The sequence below is a fragment of the Colossoma macropomum genome, unplaced genomic scaffold (genome assembly GCF_904425465.1).
Source record: "Colossoma macropomum unplaced genomic scaffold, Colossoma_macropomum, whole genome shotgun sequence".
NCBI classification, from domain to species: domain Eukaryota; kingdom Metazoa; phylum Chordata; class Actinopteri; order Characiformes; family Serrasalmidae; genus Colossoma; species Colossoma macropomum.
In genome coordinates, this window is record NW_023494792.1 from 25,745,519 (window position 1) to 25,758,401 (window position 12,883).

Sequence of the window (12,883 nt, forward strand, 5' to 3'; positions counted from 1 at the left end):
TTTAGCTTCAACACTCAGCTCCATGTTCATAAAAGTGTCTTCTTTGGTTTGAATAGTACCAGAGAGCGGGGCCCAGTCTAACATGGGGCAAAGTTTAATGGAGATTTTATGTAGTTAAACAGGCTCAAGAAGGAAGTGCTTTTGGTCATCATCTTATATTCCAATAGCAACGTCGTCTACCAATTTTGATAAGAATTGGACAGATATTTCTCCAGATTCAACTTTTTTAGTAGATATGAAGTACCTCATGGACCTGGCTTATGACTCACTCACATTTAGCAGCTTGCAGATTCTCCACAAGGGGGAGTAACATAACGACACTGCAAGTTCTTGCTGACCTTGTTTATTCAATGGTTACTGCGTTACTGAGTTATTACTGAGTGACAATGATTTAACAAAAAATTTTACATTGCTGTGTCCCACTCTCTGCTACATTTGGCCCAGATAAGATTTCTCTTTAGTTTAAATACTCGAAAGGTTTGAGTGCTGATGAGGGCTGACATCACAGTATGGGGGTCCAATGGGTGGGCTTTGGCTTTAATCCCAAGAGTGTCACTAATACTGTCACTAATATTTACAGGTGTGATATTTTCCTCCTACAAATAACCCTGATTAGGCTCATGAAATGTTTCGAAAAGGTCAGTGTCCCAAAAACGTTTCACAGGCAAAGCGTTTATCAGAATATTATTCTGCATAATTAAACAGTTAAGATGTAAACAGAGTCATTCAGAGTGGTTTGGTGTGAAATGCTCTGTTCTAGAGAAACTTACAGAGTCAGAATGGTTCACAGTGGTGGTGATAGGAACCAGACGTCCACCTCTGAAATCTCCTTCACAGGAAGTTATTACATGAAATGGTTATGAATTCACTGCTGATGTCTGAGACACTGTTTTTTGATTTGACCTTTTTCAGATGTATATGATATTTTACCATCATCAACATTACATATACAACTCAGAAGACTCGTGTAGGTTCACTGGTGGTTTTAGATAGTAAATAAAATGTCTATATTTGTGTTGTAGTCATGGTGACCCCTGGTTCCTATCACCACCACTGTAAAGACATCTGAGTCTCTACAGTGAACAATTTCACACCAAACCACTCTGAATGACTCTGAATACATCTCAATGAAGACATTTTGAAAAAATGGGTAGAATTGCCCTTCTACTGAGACAGAACCATGTTCTTACTTTCACAGAAGAGTGAGAAAGCTGAGCCCCCCGCCACCACCACCACGGTCCTTACTGTTTGTTTTCTGCATCATAAATGAAGTTGAATGAAGATACTGCTAAGACATCTGATAAATCTAAAAATACAAAGTGCTAAATGGTTTTAAAATTAACAAAAAACCCTAAAGGGCCCAAATCCTACATTTTCCCTGTATTTTAAATTTTCCCCCTGAATTCCAGTCACATGTGTGAGCTTATGTATCCAAAATGGTCATAATTCATTTTTCAAATGACTATTTGCCATTTCCAGCCTCTTTTTATCCCTTAGAGTTAAACAGGCCGTTTTGGTTACTGTCCCTTTAAGAGTAAGATACGTAAATGAGCTCTGTTCTGATTGGCTGCCATCATTCAATAAGTAGTCTGGGAATAAAACCTCCTTCCCCTCAACGTGAATGGGCAGAGTGAAGGGTCTGTATTTAAACCCTTTCATTTAAATAAATTAGAGTTTTCTATGATGTGGCCCTTTAATACAGAGACACAGCACTGCGTTTAAATAAGAACAGAACTGAACACAGCGGTCAGTAATACCTGTGAACCGAACACAAAAACGACAGGAAAGACAGACGGAGGAGTGCACGCTGAGCGTCGCTCAGTCGCCGTGAGAACCGTGACGCGTGCCAACACAACACACTCCGTCTCTCACTCATAATCCCCTGCACATGACTGACCTGCAGTAATACTGGACACCTGTCACTGTGACAGCACAGAGAGATAGAGAGAGAGAGAGAGAGAGGGAGAGAGAGAGAGAGAGAGACGAAAGGAAAAGAGAGGAGAAAGAAACAAGAGAGAAGAAAGAAAAAGAAAGAGAAGAACGAGACATGAGAAAAAGAAGAAAGGAAAGATAAGAAAAAGGAAGGAGACACAAGAAAGAGAAGAAAGGAAAAGGAGAGAGAAGAAAGAGAAAAAGAGAGAGAGACAAAAGAAAAACAGTAGAAAGAAAGAGGAAAGAGACACAAGAAAGAAAGAAAGAAAAAAGAGAGAAGAAAGAAACAGAGAAGAACGAGACATAAGAAAGAGAGGAAAGGAAAAGAAAAAGAAGAAAGACACAAAAAAGAAGAAAGAGAAAGAGAGAGAGAAAAGAAAGAGAAAAACAAAGAGAAGAAAAAAGCGAAAGAAGAAATGAGACAGAAAAAAGAGAAAAAGAGAGAGATGAAAGAAAAAGAGAAGAAAGAAACAAGAGTGAAGAAAGAGAAAACGTAGAAGAAAGAAAAGAAGGAGAGAGAGACTACAATAGGTAGGAGAGGGAGGAAGAGAGAGACAGAGAGAGACACACAGAGAGAGAATGAAGTAGGTAGGACAGAGAGGAAAGAGAAAAAGTGGCAGAGAAAGAGAGGAGAAGAAAGTGAGGGGGAGAGAGAGAGAGAGAGGAAAGAAAAAAAGAGCAAAAACAGGCAGAAGAGAGAGGCAGGTGAGAGAGAGAGAGCGAGAGAGTGAAACAGGTGGAGAGAAAGATGGAACTGCAGCTCTGAGTCTTTCTTTCTCTTTTCTCTCCTGTTTGAATCAGAGAGAGACTCAAACTGGTGATAAGAGACAGACAGTCGAACAAACAGGCAGGGAAAAGAGGAAAGAGAGAAGAAAAGAGAGAGTGAAATCAGTAGGTAGAGAAGGAGAGATAAAAGGAGAGAAACTCAGATTCTTCTCCTTCGTGTGAGACGGTCAGTTCCTCGTCTGTGGTGCTTCAAACATCTCCAGAGTCCAGAAGAATGAAGAAATAATCACAAACAAACAAACGAAAACAGAGAAACGGACGCCAGCAGGACAGACGAGTGCAGGGCCGTCAGCTCAGGGTGGTCCGTCTCTCCCCTCAGTGCGCTGCTGCGATGGACAGTTACAGATGCTTGTCCCACTGAAACGCCAGGGCTTTGGAGACTCCTTTGAACAGTCTGATCTTTCCTTTCTCGGCCAGCAGCTGCGTGATGTTGTGCTCGTAGTCTCCGTCGTGGACGCCGGTCTGTCTGAAAGCTCTGCCCCACGCGGCCTCCTCCCAGTAATGATGCCAGCTACCGGACGGGTCCGCTCCAAACCCGAAGGCGTTCACCTGCAAAAGGATAGACGGACAATTTTTTAACATTTGTGCATAATTAAATGGTTGAGATGTAAACAGAGTCGTTCAGAGTGGTTTGGTGTGAAATGCTACAGTGTATAGTCAGAATTGTTCACAGTGGTGGTGATAGGAACCAGACGTCCACCTCTAAAAGCTCCCTCACAGCAAGTTACTAAAAAGAAATGAAACTATCAAACACTAAAAAGTCATGAAGCTGAAGTCAGTTTCTCATTCACCAGCTTCTCGTTTAAATTGTCCCATTCCACCTTAAATGGTGCAGCAGTTACATTCTGGCACCTCAGGGACCATTTAAGGTGGAACGGGAAAATTCAAACAAGAAGCTGGTGAATGAGAAGCAACTTCAGCCTAGAAAACATGTGAATGCTGAGGGACATTTTACAAGAAACTGTTCCACTTCTGAGGAAAAGTTTCCTGCCAGAGATGTGAGAAAAGCAGCTATAGCTGAGCTAAAGCTTAAAGCTTAAAACAAGTAAAATGTCTAGTAATGCAAGTTAAAGTTTATAAGTCTTATACAATTCTGCGAACAATCGTAAAATGAGAAATATTAGACATATCGACAAGATTTAAGAATATTTCACTTGCCAACCGACAGATGTATGCAGTAATAGAGCATTAAAATGTGCAGGAGTGTGTTCTCTGTAGAAGATGTGTTAAACATCAACAAAAACGTCATTTGACCAGGGGCGCCCAAACTTTTGCATAATATAAACATAATATAAAAATAGAGCCTTAAAAAATAGAACCTTCCTAAAAAAGGAACCTTCCTAAATGTGCTTACGCTTCTTGACGCTAAAGAAGAACTTAAGAAAAAGATAAACGCTGGCAGCATTCAGCCCCAAGCTGCTGAAACAAGCAGATTAGCCAGCTAACAACAGTTTAGCTTCTACTGCATAGTTGATATTGGCTGACTACACTCATTCCTACTCAATCGCTCCCAGCTCTTCTTGTTTTCCTTTTATTTTACTGTTGTCTTGAGCAGCTGAGCGACTTAAACACTCTAACACACTAACAGCTACAGCCTATTCAAACACTCTCGTCTCAGTGTTTGTCTTCAGAACTGTTTGTCAGCATTTGAATCCCCATATTTATACTCAGCTCAGTTTCATTTGTACAGCTTGTCCTAAACTGCGTCTTCATAAGCATCTCCAGGGGAGAAAAAACTCCCTAAGAGAATCACTGAGAGGAACCTGGACTCAAAAAGGGGAATCTCCCTTAAGCTATGTTCACACTGCAAGCCTCATTGCTCCAATCCGATTTTCTGCTCAAATCCGATCTCTCTGACAGGATGGTTCACACTTGTTTAGGTAATCTGTCATTAATGTGACGAACCGGCGTCCTGAAATGACCTAGTGAGCTCATCCTACTCAGTAACGTCTATGAATGAATCACGTCCATCATCAGCACAAACTAACGAGCAGAACGAGCAGAACGAGCTTCGCTGAGAAGACAATTAACTCTGATCAGCTCTCAGCTTCATTATTAGAGCGAGATGGAGGTGAAAAAGGTGAGATGAGCTGCTTTTCCACCGTTTACAGGCTTTAACTTCTGTTCGGTGCTGCTGCCATGGTAACGCTGAATGATGGCGCAGGGCAGTGGAAAAAAGCACATGAATTCTGATCTGAGTGTCACATTAAGGTTGCAGGCCATGAATCAGATACACATCCGATCTAGGACACACATATGAAAGTGGCTCAGGTCGGATTTGAAAAGATCAGATTTGCGTGTCCACACAGCTCTGAAAACATCGGATTTGTGCCACTTCAACCTGGTAATGTGAACGTAGCCTATAAGCATGAGGAAGAACCACTGGGAAGAACCAAGACTCCAAAGGAGAAACTCCCTCAGACAGTGGTCTCCAACCCCTGGTCCTGGAGAGCTGCCTTACTGCTGAGTTTAGTTCTAACCTGTATCCAATAAGCTGCCCCACCCCTTACTTAAGTCATATACATCTGATCCGGCCAATTAGGGACTGGGGAGGAGACTGATTAGCTGGAGCAGCAAACTGTAGCAAAGTGTAGTTGGAACTGGGTTCTGCAGGAGGGCAGCTCTTCAGGACTAGGACTGGAGACCACTGCTAAGATCATGAAGAAGAACAACTGAGAGGAACCAAGACTCCAAAGATGAAACTCCCAAACAGCCTGAGGTAGAACTGCTGAGAGGAACCAAGACTCAAAAGAAAAAACTTCTTAAGAGCCTGAGGAAGAACCACTGAGAGGAACCAAAACTCCAGAGGAGAAACTCCCTAAAAGCATTAGGGAGAAACACTGAGAGGAACCAAGACTCAAAAGGAGGAACTTTTGAAGAACATATCAGGAACCACTGAGAGGAACCAAGACCTTGAAGGAGAAACTCTTGAAGAGCATGATCAAGAACCTCTGGAGGAACCAAGACCTCGAAGGAGAAATTCTTGAAGAGCATGAAGAAGAACTGGAGATCCTCTGATACAGTATGGCAGATATGAGAACATGGTTCTCAGGATTGAAACTTCAAGAAAAAGGTTATGAGTTCTTGAACCAGGTTAAAAAAATCCTGTAATTTAATATAATATTATGTCGTTCATGCTAACGTGACCACAGCTAATTCAACAAGGGGGCTGAAGTGTAAAATTAATTTGTGCTGTGCTCCAGAGTACGTGATCCATAAAGTGGTCAATTTCATTTTATCACACAGAAAAAAAAATCGGAGAGGCAGTGGACATTGTTGGCCATTAGGTGGCGACACTGCACTGTTGGAGTCCTCATATACTGACTCATACAAATGAGTCAAAAGTTATTAATACAGTGCAAGTTAAACATTTGGACACCTTTGCTGCAGTAACAGCCTCTACTCCTCTGGGAAGGCTTTACACTAAATGTTGGAACATGGCTGTGAGGATTTGGTTGAGCATTAGTGAGGTCAGGTACTGATGTTGGATGGTCAGTTCTGGATCTCCAACTCATCCCAAAGGTACTGGATGAAGCTTCATCACTCACAGCCCAATGCTGGGGGGCTTTATGCTCCTCTAGCAAGTGCTTGGTGTTGGTCATCGTGCTCCAGAGCGTCTACTGACCAACGCTTTCCTCTGTAGATCATACAAGCTGTGTGGTCTGGTTCTGTGTGTTAAGAAAAGAAGCATCTGAACGTGTCAAAGTACCTCGTCACATACGTGCACCGCAAAGATGAGTGACAGGAAACCGGTGGACGGGTATCTGCCGTGACCGTCCAGCCACGTCTCATGGACGTACTTCAGAAAGGTGGGACTGTAAACCAACACCTGAAAAATAAACAGGAGTTTATAGAAGAAAAACACAAACAGAAACAAAGTGCTGTCCAACATGGAAGCTTATTCTTAGAGCAGAAATATGAGGATGTGAAAAAGGACGAGGGGAGGGGTCAAAGAAAAGGGCAAAAAACAAGAATGACAAAAAAAGAGAGAAGAGCTCACCTTGTTCCTGTTAGCCTTGATCCGTGACATGACAGGCATGTATGTACTGAGAGAGAGAGAGAGAGAGAGAGAGAAAGAGAGAGAGACAAAGAGGGAAAGAGAAGAAAAAAGAAAGAGAACAAATGAAAGAACAAAAGAAAAAAAAAGAAAGAAAGACAGTAAGAGAGAAAGAAAAGAGAAACAAAAAAATGCAAGGAGAAAAAAGAGAGAGGAAGAAAAAAGGGGGCAAAAAGAGAAAGAGAGAGCGAGAGAAGAAAAAGAGAGAAAGATGAAGAAAATGACAGAGAAGAAAAGAGAACAACAAGAGAGAGAACAAATGGGAGAAATAAGTGAATAAATAAACAAAGGAAAAAAAAGAAAGAAAAGAAGAGAAAGAAAAAAGAGAGCGAGGAAAAGGGGCACAGCGAGAGAGAGAAAGAGAGAGAGAGAAAGTAAGACAGAGAGGGAGACAGGAGAGAGAGAGAGAGAGAGACAGAGAGAGAGAGGCAGAGAGAGAGGGAGAGAGAGAGAGACACAGAGAGAGAGAGACTGTGTGAGTCGTCAGTTCGTCACTCCTTCACTCTGTTAATCAGATCAGATTAATATAAAAACTGTCTGCGGGGTCTTTTTTCACCCTCCTCCCTGATGAAGAGTCTCTTTATGACCTGGAAACATTCCTCTCATGTGTTTAAGCGACGGCAGAAAATCTTCAGCTGATATTAGAAATGCTGGAGTTCTATAAAGATTTAATTGAACTGCTTCTAAACTGTGGGTTTCACAGAGTTGTGTCATTCTGTGTGTAGAGGAGATGAAATGAGTGTGAAAGAGCACTGCAGGACCACAGAGGAGGAATAATCACAAGGATGAAGATAAGGACTGACCCACATCAGCAATAATGATAATAATAATAATAATAATAATAATAATGATAAGCACCTACAGTCTTTTGGAATGGAATGTTTAATCATTTGTTTTAATAAAATAAACATACTTCGGGTATACGGTCACTCAGAGCAAAGGATTTTAATCTAAAGTCCAGTTAAAAGTCCAAAAAATGTGTTTTTATCTCTGACTTGAAATCAATTCTGTATATATTATATATATATATATATATATATATATACTTCATAGTTCATTGTAAATTCATTCTTTCCTTATACATGATATATATTACATACATAAACATTGTTATATTTTAGTTGTTATATTGGTAAACATATTTATAAATATAACACTATATAATATATCTGTAATAAATAATGTATCCTAAAAATATTATGAGTTATTCATATTTTAGTCTTAGTCCAACTTTGTATTGTAACTTTCTTCAGTAAATGATGGTGGTCTGAATCACCACATGACATCAACTGAGTATAAACCAAACAATATAGTGTAATATAGTATAATGAAATGAATTTAATTATAGTATAGTTGAAGTGAGGAGATTTGGTCTCCACAAAGAGCTAAATACGCATACAGAAATCATAGTGTTGAGCCAAACCATCGTTCTGTGTGGTTAGATAACAGACAAACTATTTTTCGACCCATCAGTCGATTTGTAGGGGTAGCTCAGATCAACTTTAAATCCACCAGTCTCCCTGTGGACGACTGTCGCCCGGTTGAGGAGAGTGCTTGAATTTACTAGTGAAATACAGTTACAATGTGAAGAAGTGTGCGTAGAGGATTAGTTCACTTATTTACACCTAGAATGTCAACAAAACATGTCATTTGATGAGTGGTGCTCTAACGATCGTGTACCACTGCATCGTCATTTTGCCCATAACTCACATAAACACTTATAAGACATCAATCTGCCCTCGTCTGCTGTACTCACTATGTGATTTTGCCTGTGGTCAGTGCGCTGATGACCCACTCCAGGTCCAGTGTTTTGAAGGGCACCAGCAGCAGGCTGGTGGAGTTGTTCTGCAGGTCAATGGCGCTCTCCGGATACATCACATGGTGAGTGGTCCTGTAGCCAACGTCCTGCTCGAAGCCCTGCGTCACAGCCTGGTTTATTCTGCATGGAGGCACAAACATATACAGTCAATCGGCCAGTAAATCAGTCTGCATTGTTTCCTAGCTCTCATTTCTGAGGCATTACTGACTTTGGATTGCAATTTGGCTTAAGCGCAAAAAATCTGATTGTTTGATTTATGGAGACATAATTAAATGAATTCTAACATCTATAACTGATTATATCTTTTACATTAAATGTGACTTTTCTGACAGCATCATTCATTTATTCGCCCTTCGTTTTGTGCAAACTTTCTCACTTTGAAATTAACTCACTCCACCAGGCACTTTTGCTTCCAGGGCCTCATTCACCAACTGTTCATAAGAAAAAATTCCTTCTTAAAACCCACTTACGCAGTTTGCATGAAGATTCTGGCATTCACCAATGTTTTCTTGTCTGGGATTTGTTCTTAGGTAAGAACAGAATCTACACACTCAAGAGCACAAAGGTGCCAACAGTTCTGCGGTTTAAGAACACGTCATGAAACTGACGTAGACTTTTTCTTAGGACTTTTCTCAAGAACACATTTAAGAACAAACTTAGGAAGATATTGGTGAATAAGGCCCATTGAAGAATGGGCGACATGTCTGTAATTTAGTCGTATCATTGCCTTTTGTTGGAAATATCTTTCAAAGAAGGCTATAATAATGTCTGTAGGATAAAAAAAAGGTCTGTAAATTTTAGTGAATTTTTATTTAATATAATCATCATGCCTGTTGTATTTAAACTCTAAAGGTACTGTAGTAATTTTCTTTATTTGTTTTGGTTGAAAAAGAAAAGGGTTAAATCTGTCATGTCTAGGCTGATCGACTATTTTTGAAGTAATGGATGAAACCGTAAACTTATTTTCACAGCCAAACTCAAATGAACAATGCACCCTTGTCAGATAAAAGAACACACAATAGGTGTAGCTGGAGCACATATTGTACAGTGTTGTCATTAGTTATCTGTGACAAGCTGGAATGCATCTGGGAAGCATTCGAGTTAATCTAATAATCTTCAAGCTATGATGGCTAAGAATGATTAGTCTGGAAATTACCCTGTGAGGTCACAGAAATGTAAACTGTCAGCTCATGAAACTTCAGGTCATATTACCTGGACATTTCTGTTAGGACAGCGTCACTTTATATGCCTACATGCATGGAGATGATGTGGAAATGGTGGACAGCTTTTAAATACTCAGATCAATTAAAAACAACAAAGGTTTCAGCACTCAAGGAATATGACACAGATTGGTGCTCAGCAGAACAAAGTTGAAGGAGCTTGAAAAGATCTTCAAATACGTCGATTTGTCTCTATAGACAAAGATCAGGATTGTCCAGGCTGTGGTCTTCTCTGTGGTTCCTTATGGATGTGAAAGCTAGACAATAAACAAGCGAGACAGGAGAAATGTGGATGAACTTTGGCATTGATGAAGACCTTTGAGAGAACCTTCAACGGCAAAGAAAAACAAATGGATCATCAACCAAATCCCTTACAGCGTTTGGCAGACGCTCTAATCCAGAGCGACTAACAGTTTGGTCATTTTACACAGGTAGGCAAAGGTAGTGTTAGGAGTCTTGCCCAAGGACTCTTGGTATAGTTCAGGGTGCTTGTCCAGGTGGGCGACTGAACCCCAGTCTACAACGCAGAAAGCAGAGGTGTTACCCACTACACTATACCAACCACTCAAGCCTCAACTCTCACTTGAAGCCCAGATAAGCAAACTGAGCTCTTACTTTGGCCACATTCTGAGAAGAATCAATTCATTGGAAAAGACCATTATGCTTAGAAGAGTTGAAGGTAAGAGAGGATGAGGATGACCTATTCAGAAGCCTGAAGGCCCAAACAGAATACAGGATATTCTGGAGAAACATTATCCATATTGTAGCATTGGCAAAGAAGAGGCAAAAGCTCTATGCTGAACAGGCACTTCAACAGCAAGTCTTTACAAAGACCAGAAGTGCCCAACCCAGTGCTGTTCCAACAAGAAACAGGGAGGTGACCTGGGATGACACAACATACGAGGAGGGTAGACTCTAATTAACTCTAATAAACTCTAATAACTCTAATTAACGCTACTACATTCCAACTACAGCAACAGCATAAACAACAACAACAACAACAAATGTTTACGCCAGTAAAATTCTTTTTACACCAGTAGTGTGGTACCTCCTGAGAGCCACACCCCCCCAAGCTCCTCAAAGCAGTGCGGCCCACAATATGGGCCACAATATGGTCACCAAACCCCACGATATGGCTGCCAGGAGTCCGAAACGAGTTGACGGCCAAAGACCCAAAAGATTTAAAACCCAAAAGATTTTAGTAGAAACACAAGAGCCCAGTAATCACCCAAATAGTCCGAGATGTTTCTGTAAAAACACATCACCAAAACTTCCACCAACCCACAGCTATGACCATCCATGGCCACTTGAACATCTGGAGAGATCAGAAAGTCAAAAAAGTTACAGAAATGATCAGAAAGTGTCAAGTCTTTGACCATGACAGCAGAAATGTCAAGACCTTTAAAAATGCAGATTCAGTGTGTGGCCAAAAGGGTCAAGTAAGGCTTCACAATTATAACAAAAGGAACTTTATTGCATTGGAAAAAAACATTGGTAAAATAAACTCCTTTAGAGTTATGTAGTAGCTGAAGATTTTGGAGAATGGCCCACTCCTGACATCCTTCCCATCCATGCCAAGAAACAGCACCTCTACTCACTCATGTCTATTTCCTCTTAAGGTTATTTATTTGCAAACCCTTTCCTCTGCGTTCTGCTCAGCTTTAGGCCTCGAGGGTTTTGGCACGGAGGTACTGTCAATATGCTGTTCTGAGCTGTGAGCCAAACCATTTCTGAATTCTAACCACAACTACATTCCTGTTTGGTGATACTGAGATAAAAAAGAACATCAGATCTGTTTCGTTTCCAGGAATGTTTGTACTCATGCATGAAGAGATGGCTTCATTTAAGGAAGAACCAACAATAGGGTTGTCAGAAAGCAATGAAAAAATTGAATTATTAATGGTGCACCCACCAGGGTTATTACAGTGAACTAAAACTATTACTAAAACAAACACTGGCAGTGAAAGAATGTGCTTGTTTGCTGTAATAAAAAATAAAAATGACTATATGAAAACTATGTCTATTGCAAAGCAAATAGAATTGCTTTTAGTTTCAGTTTTTAAGTGTGTTAATGAAAGTTTAGAAGTCGATCTCTACTGTGTTTGGTCTTTAAGGAAAGCTGGAGCCAAGCTGAAACGAAACCAAAATCAAAAAAACAACATGATAAACTAAATATAACACTATAAAAATTCAAAAGTATGATGACCCTGGCACCCACACTTACACTGTTTGGACAAAAGTATTGGGACACCTACACATCACACCTACAGGAGCTTTTATGACATCCCATTCTATATCCATAGGCAATAATAAGGAGTTGGTCCCCCTTTGCAGCTATAACAGCTTCCACTCTTCTGGGAAGCTTTCTACAAGTTTTTGAAGTGATGTTGGACGAGAGGGCCTGGCTCTCCATTCTAGTTCATCCCAGAGGTGTTTGATGGGGTTGAGGTCAGGACTCTGTGAGGGCCAGTCAAGTTCTTTCACGCCAAACTCACCCAGTCAGGCCTTTATGGAGCTGCTTTGTGCACTGGGGCTCAGTCATGCTGGAACAGGAAAGGTTCTTCCCCAAACTGTTCCCACAACATTGGAAGCGTAGAAATGTCCAAAATGTCTTGGTGCTGAAGCATTAAGATTTCCCTTCACTGGAACTAAGGGTTCTAGACCAACCCCCGAAAAACAGCCCCATATCATTATCCCTCCTCTACCAAACAGACCAAAAGACCAAACTTTCCTCACTTTCTGAATTGAAAATTTGGTGCAGACTATTAAAGGCTGTTTTGAACACTGTTTTCAAAGGTTTTCATTAGTAAATAAAAGGATGTCGGGTACAGGCACAGGTCACAAGAGAACACTGAAAGAACAAAGATCATAGATGTTGAACTGGTATGTAAATACATAAATACCTAAATACATGAACAAGCTTTTAAATAATCAGTGCGCAGATGCTCAGCTTTGTTTCAAAGAATATCAATCTCTTGTCAACTCATATAATCCTTAAAGGAGAAAACAGCCTTTTTGGAGATCATTGCATTTATGACATCACGAAAGTAAATGCATTTACACATATCT

At 40.5% G+C, this 12,883-nt stretch overlaps 1 protein-coding gene across 1 annotated transcript in view; it reads right to left on the reverse strand.

The window, feature by feature from the left end:
• Positions 1 to 2,627: 2,627 nt before the first annotated feature.
• Positions 2,628 to 12,883, reverse strand: part of LOC118812040 (CMP-N-acetylneuraminate-beta-galactosamide-alpha-2,3-sialyltransferase 1-like) — a 63,215-nt gene continuing 52,959 nt past the window's right edge. Inside the window, exons 4-7 of the mRNA XM_036576718.1 lie at positions 8,532 to 8,714; positions 6,719 to 6,764; positions 6,428 to 6,547; positions 2,628 to 3,267 (exon numbers count right to left, since the gene is read on the reverse strand). Coding sequence (XP_036432611.1) covers positions 3,058 to 3,267; positions 6,428 to 6,547; positions 6,719 to 6,764; positions 8,532 to 8,714 — 559 coding nt within the window. The 3' untranslated portion in view covers positions 2,628 to 3,057. The remainder of the gene's footprint in view (positions 3,268 to 6,427; positions 6,548 to 6,718; positions 6,765 to 8,531; positions 8,715 to 12,883) is intronic.